General features: G+C 42.7%; 1 protein-coding gene across 2 annotated transcripts in view; it reads left to right on the forward strand.

Annotated features, from left to right (window-relative positions):
* Nucleotides 1–17,193, forward strand: part of MSRA (methionine sulfoxide reductase A) — a 349,549-nt gene that overhangs the window by 212,926 nt on the left and 119,430 nt on the right. For both annotated transcript variants that reach the window (XM_011970737.1, XM_011970735.1), the window contains one exon: nucleotides 15,543–15,649. In XM_011970737.1, coding sequence (XP_011826127.1) covers nucleotides 15,543–15,649 — 107 coding nt within the window. The remainder of the gene's footprint in view (nucleotides 1–15,542; nucleotides 15,650–17,193) is intronic.

Here is a 17,193-nt window from a genome sequence, read left to right on the forward strand (position 1 = left end):
TGCGCCTAGCCACCAGGTGTGCTAAATCACTAAGGCATCTGGGATACGCAAGAGTATCCAGCCTCTTGGTTAATGCACATGGAAAATATATTCCTACAGGAAGAAAATAGTTAATTCCAATATGCTGAGATCTAGCGAGCTTATAGATAAATGCACATAAAACCACAGACTAAATGTTAACATGAAATCATCAAAACACGTATGTGTTAGCACTTGAACATTAAAAGTAAAAAACAAACAATAACAAATCCATAAGTTCAGGATATCTCTGGTATCAATGGAGTTGATATTCCCGGGGAACCCTGCAGGCCCAGAACAATGACACATGTGAAGTGTCATTTTTTCCATGGTCAGAATTTGAAGCCTGCTCCTTGAGGGATGGGCCAGAGGCAGGGGAGAGCCAGGCTAAAAATGAACTTGGCTGTCACTGACTCACCACGTCTGACCACAGCTGCTTAAATCTCTACTCGAGGTCACATGGCAACCTGTCACGTTTCACAGTAAAAGTTGATCTTGAAAAGAAAGCCACCACTGGAGAAGATGAGGGTGGTGAAGACATGTAAGAGTGACTGTTCCTACACAGAAAATGGACATTTTCAAAGAAAGCAGCGGGTTGGAATCGGCAGTGACTCTGATCTGTGAGGAGTCGCCACTCCAGATTCTTTTCAGAAACAAAAGTGATTACTAAAACTACTTGAGCAATGCTCTTGCCTGTGCCAGAACTGCTGATCAACAAAAAGACAAAACTTGAGTAGAAGTTGAAAAGGCATTGACCTTTGATGTGAAGATGTGCCCAGGAAACATGATTCTCCGCAGAAATATGACTCAAGAGAAATGTATTTTAATTAACATGTTGAAAGATTTTAGTACCTTTTTGTAAAGTCATTAAGGACTTGAAGGGGCCACTTAAATTTTTTAGTTATAATTTACTGCATTTTGTAGGAGAAGCAGTATCTACACTGATATTTGCAAATGTGGAGATTCTTGCTGATGTCAATGGTCTTCCTGTAGTAGAAACAGCAAGAGTTTATCCCCTTTCAGTTAAATCAGATCTTCATGGCATAGGCTAAACAGAGAACATTCAGCATGTTCTCTCCTGCTTCAAGGTGCTGAAACAGCTTTCATAGTATCTGCCCTAATGGACTAGATGAAGTCCCCATAGGTTTTCTTCTTCTTCTTTTTTTTTTTTTTTTTTTTTAGATAGAGTCTTGCTCTGTCGCCCAGGCTGGAGTGCCGTGGTGCAATCTTGGCTCACTGCAACCTCTGCCTCCTGAGTACCTGGGATTACAGGCGTGTGCCACCACGCCCAGCTAATTTTTGTATTTTCAGTAGAGTTGGGGTTTTGCCATGTTGTCCAGGCTGGGCTCAAATTCCTGATCTCAAGTGATCCACCCACCTCGGCCTCCCAAAGTGCTGGGATTACAGGCCATGAGGCATGAACCACTGTGCCTAGCCTTCTGCCATTTTGGAGGGAGCAAAGCTGGTAAGTGAGAGATTGGAAGGCGTAGGCTTTTTAAGGTATAGGTGAGGCCCGAGACCTGTTATTCCACAGCCACTAGGCAGTGAGTCTGAAGAGGATGCCACTCCATGGGTTAACCTAAGGAGGAGTGGCAGACGTGCTAGCATCATTACTCATGTGGCCAGTAAGTGGAATAGTCTCTTCTTTTAATTTACCACTTACTGCAGAACCTCTACTTTTGCTGAAACATTTGAATCCCACTGGTTAAGTCAATAGGTTCTATTCTGGCCTTCTTTCTTACTCATGGGATGAAGATAGTTCCTTTAGGCTTCTGAGGATAGACTGGCAGGTGCGCATTCCTGGCCACGGGGTACCCAGACTCCCACTGTCTTCGGGCAACATGGTAGGTGCCTGAGATTTAGGAGATTTGGATTCTGGTCCCTGGTTGGCCCCTTCCGAACCCCATGACTTTGGCCAGGACACTTACCCAACCTGAACCTCCATTTTTCTCATCTACAGAAAAAGGAATAATAATGTCTATACTGCTGACTTAATGGGCTGATTTAGGAATTAAATAAAATAGTGTGAAAATAACACGAAAATGGTAAGGTGCCATGCCAGCAAGGTATTGTTGTTATGTCTTTCTCAACACAATACAATTCCATCAGATTCTGAATTTACGTTTACTCTTACATCTGTGTTGCCCTATGATTCTTTCTCTGGGAAAGTATTTACCCTCCATCTACTAAAGTGTGGGTTTTCTACCCACCGAGATTCCCGAGTCTCCTGCGTTGGATGGAAAGAGTTCATCATTGTTTATGTTGTCTTCGGGAACCTGCTGGTGCTGGCAGTAGTGATGAGGCTGGTGGATCCTTGCTCAAAAGCCTCCTTAAGGTTGCTGACACAGTAATCTAAAGAACTGGATCAGGTTCCCAGCATTTCATGCCTGGTCTGTATCCTCCTAACTAGCATAGCCTGTGCATGAGTAACACAGTTCAGACCACCTAGTCCTGCGTAGGATACAGGGCACAGACTGAGCGCCAAGGGCCAAGCCACAGGTGCACCAGGCAGACAGTCTTCAGTTTTGTGTGACTTCACCTACTAAATTTGATTTCTCAATTGCAACCCCTCTTGCTCTCCTCAGTCCTGGAGCAAGGGAGAGCAACGTTTACTAAGCACCTCTTAGGGGCCAGTGTTAACGATAAATGTTTTATAATCCGAATTTCATTTAATCCTGACCGTGACCCTGTGAAGTAAGGATCATTGTCTTTGCTTAGTAGAAGAGGAACAATGAGGTTCCAGAAGACTCACAATCTTGCTTACTGTTGGTGGCAGTATTTGGATGCAGCTCTGTCTAAAGCTCAGGTCTATTTTCTTTTCACTACACTAGAGGAATCCAAGCTTCCTGACTAGGAAGACCTCTTCTCAGGATGCACTTTTTTTTTGTTTTTTTGAGACATGGTCTTGCTCTGTCACCTAGACTGCAGTGCAATGGCACAATTGGCTTACTGCAACTTCTCCTTCCCAAGCTCAAGCCATTCTCCCACCTCAGCCTCCTGAGTAGCTGGGACTACAGGTGCACACCACCAGGCTCAACTTATTTTTGTATTTTTAGTAGAGATGAATTTCGCCATGTTGCCCAGGCTGGTCTCAAACTCCTGGGCTCAAGAGATCCAGCTGCCTCAGCCTTCCAAAGTCCTGGGATGACAGATGTGGCCACTGCGCCCAGCTCAGATGCGCATTTTTATGGATCCTCCAATGATAACAATTGTGCTTTTAGTATATTTAAAAAAGCAAATATATTAAAATGCTACTTTGGATTTAATTATACTTTAAATTGCATACCTATTGTATTCACCCACTTCCGTGTCATGTACTTCTGGAAAATGGAAACATTGCACACATAATGCATTCTCCAGGCTCTAGATCTTGCCTGCTGCACAGTTGGATGTGTGGACCTTTCATGGCAACTCCAAGCCTTCCTAGAGGACTGTGGTCTGGAAACTGCTCCCATGTACTCCTTGGGGAGCAGTGGTCTTTGCAGAGGCCTCTGGCTGAGACTGCTGCTTGACCCCAATATCAGGGTTCCCCCTCCTGTGCAGTTTAAGAATTTTAGCTGGTGTGCAGCCACCCATAAAGACAAAAGCCCTCAGACTCCTTAGAGCTAAGTATGGCCACATGTCTAAATTCTGACTATGGGGGCCTGAGTAGAAGTGACGGCGTGCAGCTTCTGGGTTTGTGGCCTTAGAGGGAGGGGCGTTCTCTTCCACTTCCTCCCTTCCCACAAGTTAGTGTGGGGCTGAAGTGGTGGGCCATCATGAAGCCCAGGGATGGAGCCTGACCCTTGTCCTGCTAGAGCTGCAAGACAGAGGAGCCAGAGTCACCATCCCATGCTGGATCTTTAGGCAAGAACTCTTGTTTAAACTACTGCTATTTTGGTTCATTTTAGGCTTCTTTTTCTGCTTTTCTACAGCAGCTGAACCTATATCTTGACTAACACAGCCTTCAACTATAAGCTAGCGATGAACTCCCAGTCACCCCTCTGAAAGCCTTAATTACAATGTTCCCTTAATTAAAACATCTTTAATCAAACCTGTTGTTAAGAGGTATGGACCCTGGGGTCAGAGACGTCATGGCTGTGAACCAGGTCGGCCCGGCACTCGCTGTGCGGACCGGCCTCATTTCTCTCTGTATCCACCTGACCACCTAGGTCCTCCAGCAGTCTCCTCAGTGGCCTGTCTCATCCTTTCTCATTCCCTGCTCCATAATGCCCTGTTAAACACAAAACTAGGTGTGGCCCCCTCTGGCTTAAAGCATTTCGTTGGTTGCCCAGTTTCTTTGGGATGAGATCCAGACTCTTTACAGTGGCCAGTGTGGCCTGGGATTACCTGATTGGCAGTTGCCTTTCCAACTTTGGCTCATACCACAGTTCTCCCCAGACTCCGCCCCATCCATGCTCACTGCGCTTCAGTTACTGTGGCCTTCATCTGTTCCATTCGTAGAAGACTCGAGCTCTTTCTTGCCTTGCGCACTGCACCTACTGCTCAGCCTGTCCATAGCTCTTGGTCTGCCACCAACATCAAGCAAGATTGCAAGTCTTTGGAACCTCATTGCTTCTTTTCTGCTAAGCCAAGTCAGTAATCCCTACTTCATAGGGTTATAGTCAGGATTAAATACAATTAGGATTATAAAACATCTACCTCTAAGACTGGCCCCTAAGGGGTGCTTAGTAAATGTTGCTCTCCCTTGCTCCAGGATCGAGGAGAGCAAGAGCTATATGACCGGCTCCTTCTCCTTTAGGTCTCAGCTGAAGATGTCATCCTCAGAAAGATCTTCCCTGCCCACCCTAATTAAAGTAGCACTCCTAGCCCTCACCCCCATGAACTTCTGTACCATCGTCCTCTCCTTCCCTCCTAACTCTCATCATGAGGTGGAATCATGTGTTTACTTGTTTATTGCTTATTCTCTGACTCCTCTAGAAGGTGGGCTTTGATTTAAATGTTTTCTCATTGAACTAGTAAGTGAACCTCTGTTTCTGCCTCTGTAATAATTTATGCCTTCTCAGTGTGGGGGCGCACACGGGAGTGGAGCCTGCTGTGCAGAGCGTGGTGCCTGGTGCGGAATAAGCGCTGGCTCTAATAGCTGTCGTGCTCATGCCGCCTGTGGAAGGGCCGCTTCCACCAGCTGCTGTTTGTTTGTCTTGTTCTTTCGTGAATCCCAGTATTTCTCTGCTTGTTCTCTATCATTTTTCCTCAGCTCATGTTCTGATTACCCCTGATGGCTTCCTATTCTTGGTTCACACCCTTTATCCTCAATCAGCTCCTCTTCACCCTTTCCACCTGCAGCACAGCTCCCAGTTGTCCTCAGAAGGCTTGGTCTGGTTTGCCCCCGTGGGCTGCACCATCTATGCTGTTGCGTTTCCTGGGACCCCAGGGCCACACTTCCTGGCCTTACCATGAGCTGGGGATCCTGTGGGGCTCCTCAGCCTGTGCTGGGAACTAGAGAGCCTCCAAGGACTCTTCTCTACTTGGTGTCCTTGGGTCTCACGTGCTCCCCTGCCAGACGTGTGCAGTCACCATGAAGCCCTGCTCCAGGCAAGTTTTTTCCAGTTGGGCCCAGGGAATCGGGTGGGATAGGTCCACTCCGTGTTCAGGAGGTTGGCTCCCGAGCCTCTTTCCAGGTGCGCTGTGGAGAAGCAGGTCCCCTGTGCTGTCTACTGGGAAACATTCATTGAAGGGAGACAAATCCTGTTCTCCTTCTGTTCCCCATCCACTTGGCAATAAAATACTGTCGTTCATATATTTAACTTGCCAGATTAATATCTGAACTTCCTTGTGCTGACCCTTTGAAGTTAGTTTTTTAAAATAAGTCACCAGTTTTGAAGGACTATCCTTTTTTAGACCATATACAAGGAATCTATCATCTGCAAATAATTAGACAGTGGGAATGATATTGTATTGCTAATGAGCAGATGTGCAGACTCGGAGTAGAGGAACAGCTGCACACATATAAAATGCAAAAGCCACCCAAACCCAGCATTATGAATTCTGAAAGGGATTTCATTCTTTTAAGAATTTCGGAAACAGAGAAAAATGAAACAAAGAATTTAACTGATATTTTTATTAATTGTTCTTCCAGTCACACTTTCCCTTGTGTCCCGTTATCATGAGTGTTCATAGTATCTTTGCTGTTTGCAAAAGTGTTCTTTGCACTTTTAAATCCTGCTGTCGTATAATACTGTAAAGCTTATATTTAATATTTTTCCTTTGCCTTTACAGTGTTACAAGGGTTTGGTGGCCGCACGCTGAGTGACAGACTGTTACTGGTGGTCTCCCCTGGGCTGTGCACGATGCTAAGTGCTCATGTGTACGTGATCCCATTTGATCCTTAAAGCAACCTCTGAACCTTAGACCCATTTTATAGAGGAACAAATAGGCCCAGAGAGGCGAAGTGATTTGGCACAAGCCACTTACTACATTGCTTGACAGAGGTGGAATTTGGACTTAAGGGCCAAACTCAAAACCTGATGTTCTTTCTGTTGGGTGGCACATGGCCCCACAGTGCTACACAATACTGTCAGAAAGCAGAAGCATGGCCCACCACAGCTGGAAACAGCAGCATGTTATCCAGTGATTTTAAACTCTTTGTGATGTCCGTTACAATTTTATAATCCTAGTAAGGATTTGCAAGATGAAAAAATTCAAATAATCAGGCTTGTGAAAACTTTTAGCCAGCAAGAGTTTCACATATCTTAGATAGTAATGGTTAGGTCATTTAGAATTTGAATAAATTGCTGAAATGGTATGAAATCAATGAAAAGAAATGAAGTCAGAAGAATTACTAGACTTCACATAAAAGAGCACTGAATTAGGTCAGAGAAAAATCAGAGCTGATAACACTGGCAGGAACTAGGATTTCTAGGTTCCAGGAATGGCAGGCTGAGTTATTCAGACCAAATTGCCCACTGAAAGCAGCTCCACATGTTGAATAAAATATATATATATATGTAAAGCATCACATCAAAGAGCTGACAGAACTATGAGGAATTACCAGGGTAAAATGGAAGGCAACACAGGAACCCAGACAGGTAAGCAGAGGATTAGATATATCTTTATTCTGAGCAAACTTGTTAATCCCAGAAAATGTGAGCTTTGAGAGCCTTATTAAGGACACAGAGGGAGTAGACGTAGAGGGAGTGACCGACACAATTCCGGCACTTGACCCAGTGGATGTGATAAGATGCTGTTCCCCACATCAGGGTGGGGAGCGCCTGCTTCTCTGTCACACATGGAACATATTCCAGGCCATAAAAGGCTCAGTATGTTTCAGAGGGATTAAAATCATTTAGCTTTTGTTTCTCTTACCATAATGCAAGTATTGAGAAAATCCTCTTACGTTAGAAAATTTAAAAATTTCTGGCCAGGTGTTATGGCTCACGTCTGTAATACCAGCATTTTGAGAGGCCAAGGAGGGAGGATCACTTGAATCCAGGAGTTCAGGACCAGTCTGGGTGACTTAGTGAGGTCTCCGTCTCTACGAAAAATTGAAAAAAAAAAAAAAAAAAAACTAGCTGGGCATGGTGGCACATCCCTGTAGTCCCAGCTACTCAGGAGACTGAGGTGGGAGGGTTGCTCGTGCCCAGGAGGTTGAGGCTGCAGTGAGCCATGATTGCGCCACTGCACACCAGCCTGGGCAACAGAGCAAGACCTTGGCTGGAAAAAAAAATTCTGAATATCCTATTTATCACAGATAAATCATGATGGAAATTGGAAAATACTTTGAATCAAATGATAATTAAAATACTATATGTTAAAATTGATAGGGCATAGGTAAAGCGTTCTCAGAGGGACATATAGAGCCTTAAATTCATATATTAGAAGAGAAGAAAAGCTGAGCTAGCATCCATCTCAGGAACTTAAGAAAATCAGCAACAAGTTCAACCCAAACAGTGTAAAATAAAGAAATAATGAGAGCAGAAAGAAATGAAATGGGAAGCAAACAAACATAAGATCAAAAAAGCCAACAGTTGGTATTTCATGATGGCTACAAAATTAATAAAGCTCTGGGAAGTTGTTCAAGGAAAAAGTGAGATGGCACAAATATACAACATTAGGAATAAAAAATTGGGATATCACTACAGATGTGGGAGATTTTACAGAAACCAGGAGGATATGATAAGCAACTTTATGTCAATAAATTTGAAAAGTTAGATACATTCTTTAAAAATATAGTTTAATAAAACTGAATAAAAAAACCACTGGCTTCATCGGTGAGTTCTCCCAACATTTAAGGAAGAAATAATTACGGTTTTTCATAATGTTTTCAAGAGATTAGAGAGGGATGCAGTCTGTCTTACAATCCTGGCATAATCTTGATACCAAAACTTAACTATGTAAGAAAAGAAAAGTATAGGACAATCTTACTTATGACTGTATTTGCAGAAATCCTATGCAAAGTATTAGCAAACTGAATTTAATAGTATATAAGAAAATAATACATCATGACCAATTTTAGGTTCCTCCGAGGAACACAAGCTTCAGTATTAACCCGTGTAATTAACCACTTTAGCAGGTGTTTTAAAAACATGTATGATTATTGAAATAGATGCGTAAAAAGTATTGAATGCAATTCAGTATGCATAAATGATTTAAAAACACGTATAAAAGATGACTTTCTTATTCTGATAAAGAGTACGTGCAAAAGCCTACAGCAAACATTGCATTTAATAATGAAGCATTGAGAAGCTACAGAGAATGCCATCGCAACTTCTAATCAGCATTGAACTGGGGGTCCTAGCTCATGCAGTAAGTCAAGGAAAGGAATAAATGTATACTGATTGAAAAATCCACTAGATACCTATTTACCTTTCCCCAGCCAGACACCATTCCTGTTCGCCCTCGAAGTGGCCATGTGACCGAGTTCTAGCCAGTGGAATGAGGAAGAAGTGATATATGCTGCTTCCAGACCTGGCTCAGAAAAACCTCCTGCATGATCTGTGAACTTTTCTCTCTATATTCAGTCTGCCTGCTGAATGTGAATGCCAAGGGAAACCTTTGAAGCAACATATTGAAGGTGGTGAAGCTTCTGTCGTTTAAGCCCCTGAAGAGTTCATGAAGCAGAACTCTTACCATCTCCTTTTTATTAACTGTGCTTTGCATCATTATGAAAGAAACTTCTATTATGTCCAGCCACTGGAATTTCAGTTACTTATTTACCAGGAATTGGTACCTTAAAGTGGAATGCTACCAAAAAATCTTAAAAACAAAACAAAACAAAAAAACCCATGGCATTGCCTTAGTAGTTAGGCAGCTGGAAGATCTAATATTGGGTCTTGTTTATGGTTGGTAAACACGCCAATTCTCTCCAAGTTGTTTTATAAACTCAGTGCAAATCTAAATGAGATCCCAACAGTTTTGTTATTGTTGTCGTTGCAGTTTTTGTGGATCTTGAAAGCTAATCTTGACATTTATAGGGAAATGCAAAAGTCCAAGAAAAGCAGACACTTGCATAAGAACAAGAGGATGGGAGGACTTATTCTTCCAGATATCAAGTCATTATAAAGCTACAGCTATTAAGACATTGTGAATCTGATGTAGGGACAGATGAATAGAGAGTTCAGAAACAGACCCACTCCTGTCAAAGTATGACAAATGACACAGTTGGCATTTCATAGTACTGGGGAAAGAATGGTTTTTAAATCAATAGTGATAAGATAATTTTCTTATAGGAAAAAAGTTAATTGGATTTCTACCTCACACCATACACAAAAATCAATTCCAAGTAGATTGAATACATAAATGTCAAAAGCAAACGTAGGAAACTTCAAGTAGATAATATCTTCATGACCTTGGGTTTCGGAAGCATTTCCTAAACAAGACACAAAAGCACTAACCATAAAGGAAAAATATTTGACAGATTTAACTATATCAAACTTACAACTTTGGTTCATCAAAAAGCATCATAAAATGCCAAGAACAAAAAAATGAAAAATAAAAAATAAAAAAATGCCAAGAACAGAGAGATTATATTTGATAAAGGATTAGTATTCAGAATATATAAAAAATAGACTTAAATATATATGCAGTGTTTTTTTTTTTTTTTTAGAAAAGGCAGACTGCTGAGAAAAAAAATGGGCAAAGGACTTGAATTATGGAAAAGAAACATATAAAATGATAATTAACATTATTAATCAGGAAAATGCAAATTAAGATCAAGCGAGATTCCATTACACACCAAACTGACTGACAAAAAGTGAAAATCTGACATTAGAAGACTTTAATGAATTGGCAAGCATTTAGAGCTCCAGGAATTCTTGTGCAGTCATGTGGTTTTGTAAATTGGTACAACTACTCTGGAAAAATAGTTCAGCATGTAGTTAAGTTGAAGACATGCAAACACTATACACCAACAATTCTATTTCTAGGTATGTACTCAAGAGAAACTCATGCATATGTATAAGAGAATACATGTCAAGAATGTTCTTTACAGCCCCAAGCTGGTAATGTTCATTAAGGGTAGAAAGTATAAATCCATTGTGGTGCATTCATACAATGGGATATTGTGAAGCCATGAAAATGAAGAAAATGGAAAGGCCTCATGATCATAATTGTAAGTAAAAGATTCAAACTATAGTATAATTCCACTTATATTAATTTTAAAAATAGGCTGTATTAGTCTGTTCTCATTCTGCTAATAAAGACATACCTGAGACTGGGTAATTTATGAAGAAAAAGAGGTTTAATGGACCCACAGTTCCACATGGCTGGGGAGGCCTCACAATTATGGCTGAAGGTGAAGGAGGAGCAAAGGCACATCTTATATGGTAGCAGACAAGAGAGTGTGTGTAGGAGAACTGACCTGTATAAAACCATCAGATCTCGTGAGACTTATTCACTATCATGAGAACAGCATGGGAAAGACCCACCCCCCCCCATGATTCAGTTACCTCCCACCAGGTCTTTTCCACGACACATGGGGATTATGGGAGCTACAGCTCAAGATGAGATTTGGGAGGGGACACAGTCAAACCATATCACAAGCCAAACTAAACTCACTTTGTTCTGAATGTGTCTATGTGCTAAAGAAATTATTACAAAAACAAGGTGTGGTACAACTAGAGAGAGGGGGGAAAGCATTGTCATCAATAGAGACACAGGGAAGACTCCCAAGGGTACTGGCTGTACTCTCTTGATGTTAGTGGTAGTGATACGAGTATTCACTTTATAATCAATAATTATAGATAGAGTAATATTAGGCACTTAACTGTGCATGTCCATTTTATGTACTTTTGTACATTTATGTCTTATGTACTTTTCTGTAATTGAATCTGGAAACTACAAAGGTATAATATGTCGATTGCTACTTCTGCTAATATGAACACTATCCATGATGGACTGGTTTGTAAATGTGTGTGCACATGTGTGCTTAGTACTGATTTCAGTGTAAGCATGTTGTAAATCTCATGTAGTGGGGCACTTTGGCTGTAAAACTTTAATATTTGGACTTGTAATGATGACCTAAAAATTTTACTATTTTGAAAGTTTTCTAATATTTTCATTATTTGGCCAAACTTGGGATTTTAAAACATAAACAGACATGGAGTCCCAAAAGACATTCTAGGACACATAATAATTAAAAAGATTTTCTTTGGCCGCCATAAATAGAATTTCTCTTTTACACAAACAAAACTCACACTACGATAGCTTTTTACCTTTTATGAAGAAATCACCACATCTTTTCAAAATAATTTATGGCTATAGAAATAATGTGTACTCCTTACTGAAAATTGGGATCTTTCATTTTTCTTTTTGCTTTTAGATATGGAATAAATATTTGGCACCTCTGTTATAAAGCAACATTATTCCATCTCCCTTGAGATGCACTGCATGAAAAAATGCAAAGAACATTGTGCAGATGATAGATAGTGACTGTATTGTGTGGCTGTTTTCCTTTTAAAAGAGAGCCACGTAATATCTTTCATAGATCCCTATATTCCACTTAATTTTTTACCTAAATTATATATATTTACAAATGGAAATAATAGTGGTTAAGATCATGGACTTTGGAGTTAGATGGTTCCAGATGCAGCACTGGCATTCAGCAGGCAGCCAGCCTCTCTCTGAGTGTCAGTTTCACCTTTGAGAGGGTCAGTTTCACCTTGGCAGTGGGAAGGGGCCGGGAAATGGGTTTGCTAATGTGCTCCAAGTATTTGCAGAATTGGATGAATAAGGTAGTAAAGGACAGTGCCTGGACATAGTGAGGACTCTAGGATTGTTAGCTACTTTGATGATCCCTCTCCCTCTCTCTCCTTCCTCCTCCTCTTCTCCCCCTCACTCCCTCCCTCCCTCCCTCCCTTTTGATGAAAGGAGGGCTGTCCGTTCATTTGTTCAGTGTTTTAAATTAAAAATGAGCTGTCAGTTAAAAGGGACAGGATTAAGCTCTCAGATAAAGTGAGATGGTTATATTCATAGGGCTTGTCTCAAACACCTAAGGTAAGGGCAAGGTGCACCAGGAAGGGTCACCTGGATAAGAAGAAGAAGTGCCATCTTTCACTGAGAGGGACACAGGCTTATCTACCTGGGGGAGGACACTATGGCATGTTGTTTCACGGAGACCCTATTTTCCAGCAGAACGAGGAGGCCACCCTGAAGCAGCACCTGGGTGAGCTCTCCCACCAATGCCAACATCCCTGGTGGTCTTCCTGTGCCACTGCAGCAGGCAGGTGGCCTTTGGCGCAGCAGACCAGGAGGCAGGATCTGTTTTCTCTTAGCAGCAGTCTATAGAAGAGAAGAATGTGAAGGTCATGCTGGTAGGAGTCACTCTATTTTCAACCAGCATGGATAGTCCTGCTAATGAGATTGCTCCCGCGAGGCTTGCTAAGATAGAGATAGCGAGTTCAGACCCTGAGGAGTCGGAGCTGACTTGTCCTGATGTTCACTATCAGCTGGTAACTCCTGCATATCAGTTCAACTCATAGCATGAACTTCCCTTTAAAGTTCTCATGTTCAGACACATTTCTCACGTCTCCAATCAGGATAGATAAAACAGGATTGGAACCCAAAGATGAGCTGAGGCTTAGGAGGCCCTCTGAGCAGAGGAGAAGTCATCATCTTATGCTTCATTATAGATGAAGCGTTTCTGTTTTCCACTGCTTCCTCCAGCTCTGCTGAGAGGGAGAGAAACCTCAGAGCAGTCTCAGGGTTGCTTGTCCCTTTAAAAATCTTCTTTGGAGAAAGTGGATGGAGAAATCTCAAGCAGTTGGTAGATGCCAGGAGGTCAGTTCTCATCAAGAATGCCCCAAAGCCCAGTCCTCATTAAACAGCTTATAGAGTACTATGGAAGAATTTTAAGCACAAGATGTTGTTTCTGAGCCAGTAATTCTCTTTCCACTCAACACTGAAAGCCCATTGCTTGCTTTCCTGGTCCATGAAGACAGCCAAATAGTGTCAATAATTTTTCCTCCTAGTTTTTCCGAAGCCAAGTGGAGGGCACAGGGAACTTTTCAACACTTGTTGCATCTGTGGGAAAGGGGGCCCTGGGTCATTGGTTGGTGATTATGCTCACTCAGGGTTCCAGAGAATTCTGTAGCTCCTGGGAGTCTGATCTTTCCACACATCTCTGGTCCCCAGCATGACTTGTCAAGATACCTATGTGGTTACACGCCCAACCCACCAGCTTCAGGACCCACCAGGCCTCTTGTCAGACCTTGTCCTGCCTCTTCACAGTCCTCAGAACATTCCAAGCTTGTTCTTATTTCTGGGCCTTGGGCTGGGATGCCCCCTCCCCGGCAGGTACTCCACATCCAAAAGCACTTTGTTCCATTGTCCTCGATTATTTTGCTGTAACTTCTCATGCATCCATTTTGGAAGGAGAAAGGGCTTTGGTGTCGGGGTGATCAAAGTTTAAATTGCAGGATGGCCATCTACCTGCTGTGTGACCTCAGGTGGGTCACTGAATGTCTCTGATCCGTAATTTCCTTTTTGTCAAAGAGTGTTAAGAATATCTTCTCCACGGGGCGCATGTGAGGATGAAACAAGAAATGATGGCAAAGACCTCGCGCAGGGAAGTACAGTGTCAGGCTCGTGACTACTCTTCCCCCTCCCTCCCTCGTCCTGGTTATTCCTTGAGACCAGGGATTATGACCTAATTCTTCTGTAGCCTCCAGAGTGTGGAGGCTACAGTCGGCACACATGAATTCTTTCTGCTGGGGAGAACATATTTACATGCAGAAAAAGGAAGGACACATAGGGGTTATTCTATCATTCAATAACATTTTTCTGTCCTATCTCAAAATGTAATTTTGGTTAATCTTGCCCTCTGGAGAACAGCATTATAAAGCCTGTTTAGATCGATTTATGACAGTGGGATATTTCATTTGTTTTGTGATTCAATGGGTAGACAAGCAGGGCCACTTCTGGTATTCCCAGCCGCTCCTGGGTGTTGCTTCTTTCTTCTGGGTTTTCAATCTGTTGAGCGTCCAGTCATCTTTCCCAGTGAAGCATCTTTCTCGTCTGGGCTTCAGGCTTGAGGGTAACATGCTCATCCTCTTGAGAAGCTGGCATCAGGGCTTTGACACCGATGCTGCCTGGGTTGCAGCTGCTTTTGCAAGCAGTACCAGTTCCTTCCAAGTCCCTGAAGGCACCACATTGCTCCGCAATCCTTACCTTTGTTCTACCTTCATCCTTGGCGCCCACCTGCTGACAAGACAAGTCGCTTCCTTGATACAGCCTTTGAGACATGGGCCCTTTCCCCACTGATCACACGAACTTACTCCCTTTCTGAACCCCTCCATTTTTTTTAACCTGCACAGATATTCCCGTAACCCCTCTAATACTTGCTTATGCCTGCTGGTCTCTGTTTCCCCTGAGTATATTAGAAATGTGACTAGCTGGAACATGCTACAGGGTCCGATTCCCCCTGGTTCAGTTTCACGACAACGTGGTGGCATATAGCGGATCTGTGACAACCCTGCGGCTGCTTCACTCTGGGGCACTGTCACACTCAGATAGAAACTGACCGTCATCCACCCTTCAGCTGCTGAGACAGGCAGAAAATCATCTTTGCTGACTTTAAGTTGCAGACTAGATGGGTAGATGACGTTAGTCGTAGATGCAGGACTCCTGCTACGTGCCAAGCACTGTGCCAGGAATTTACACAGACATTGTCTCATTTCCTCATCCACCAAGGGAGGGATGATGAAACCTTCCACACAGGTGTCTCCTTAGGACCCAAGGAAATAATATGTATCATAGTGCGTTACATGTGACAATTGGAGTAGATCGTTGTTTAAATATTTCACGTAAAAGTGTGTATTCATAGAACATCTAGTGTGATCCAAGACCTGTGATAAATCTACCTGAGTTCAAACGTATTTGTTGTAATTAAAACAGGCAAATCAAAACAGATACATTTCATGCTTGTTTAAAGAAAATGCTGCAAACAAAAAATTAAAACAAGCACTTAGCAAGACATCAGGCACAGGGACCATATGAAAAGTGTTAAAATGCCTCAGCATTGTGCCCAGTTTGACGCTGGCACTGTTGCCTGGCGACCAGGTAACCCTCTCTGTTTTCCGCTTTCCCAGGTATGCGCCAGGGGAACGACCATGGCACTCAGTACCGCTCGGCCATCTACCCGACTTCCGCCAAGCAAATGGAGGCGGCCCTGAGCTCCAAAGAGGACTACCAAAAGGTAGGGGTTGCTGGGCTCCTGGCCCCTGGCTTGGGCTGCCATGACTAGGGCCAGGTTCTGATTTTAGAGGGGAGTCTGCTGCTTTTCAACTGGAATTGTGTTTTATTTGTGCATCTCTTAGAAATTTATGTCAGCCTCTAGGAGTGGAGCCATTGTGTCCAATACATGTGCTAAATGAGGTTTAAAGAGTAGGCCTGGGCCAGGGCCAGTGGCTTATGCCTGTAATCCCAGTACTTTGGGAGGCCGAAGCAGAAGGATGCTTGAGGCCAGGAGTTCGAGACCAGCCTGGGCAACACAAAGAAACCCCATCAATACAAAAAAATACAAAAATAACCCAGGCATGGTGGCCTGCACCTATAGTCCCAGCTACCTGGGAGGCTGAGGTGGGAGGATCATTTGAGCCTGGGAGGTCAAGGCTGCAGTGACCTCTGATTGCACCACTGCACTTCAGCCTGGGTGACAGAGCAAGACCCTGTCTCAATGTAAAAAAATAAAGAATAGGCCCTTATATGTTTGTCTTTAGAATCACTCATCTAGATGAAGATATAGCCTGTTAAAATAAGTCTTTTTCCTTCTCTCTTTGTTTCTGTCTCTGTCTGAAACTCCCTCTTTTTTTCTTCCCTCTGTATTAGTTTTACAGGGCTATTGTAACAAACAATCACAGCTTGGTTGGTTTAAACAGCAGATATTTATTTTCTCACAGTTCTGGAGGCTGGAAGTCCAAGATCAAGGTGTCGGCAGGGCTGGTTGCTTCTGAGTGCTGTGAGGGAAGGATCTGTTCCAGGCCTCTCTCATTGGCTTCTAGATGGCTGTCTTCTCCATGTTTATATTCACATCACCCTAGTTTTATGTGTGTGTGTGTTTCTGTGTCCAAACTTCTTATTTTTACACAGTCTCTAGTCATATTGGCTTAGTGCTAACCCTCATGACCTCATTTAACTTAATTACCTCTGTAAAGACCCAGTTTCCAAGGAAGGTCACAATCCGAGGTTTTAGGACTCCAGCTTATCTTTTGGAGGGAGACACGATTCAACCCGTAACGCTTTCTCTGTCTGTCATAACAGTAAATTGAATTACAATAAAAGTAGTTCTGAGAAATATACACGTGATATCACAAAACAATTATTTTCATGATTGTATACCATTTTAAAAATCCTTCAATAGAGATTTAGTTGTTTTAAAAACAACTTGAGTTGCTTTAGTTTTTAGAACTTTGTGATAGTACTTAGATTTTATTTATCATTATATTTTCTGATGTGGATTTGCATTTGACAGTAGAGCTAGAAGCTACTATAAAGCTAATCTATGTTAGAATTATGTAAAAAGTCAGGTACGCAGCAGCCCCCAGGAATGAGTGGGCTATCCCCTTATCCTGCATGGTGACAGAGAGATTGCAGAGACGAGGAGGCTGTAACTAGAGTGTCCACTGATGAGCAAGCAGTAGGATGGGTGACTCACAGTCAGTTCGACTGTGATGAGCAGAGTCTGTGTCAAAGGCCTGAGAGAGGCGCTGAAAGAGCCCATTCCTTCCTCAGCCCCTCCCA

This window comes from Mandrillus leucophaeus, unplaced genomic scaffold (genome assembly GCF_000951045.1).
Source record: "Mandrillus leucophaeus isolate KB7577 unplaced genomic scaffold, Mleu.le_1.0 Scaffold97, whole genome shotgun sequence".
Lineage (NCBI taxonomy): Eukaryota > Metazoa > Chordata > Mammalia > Primates > Cercopithecidae > Mandrillus > Mandrillus leucophaeus.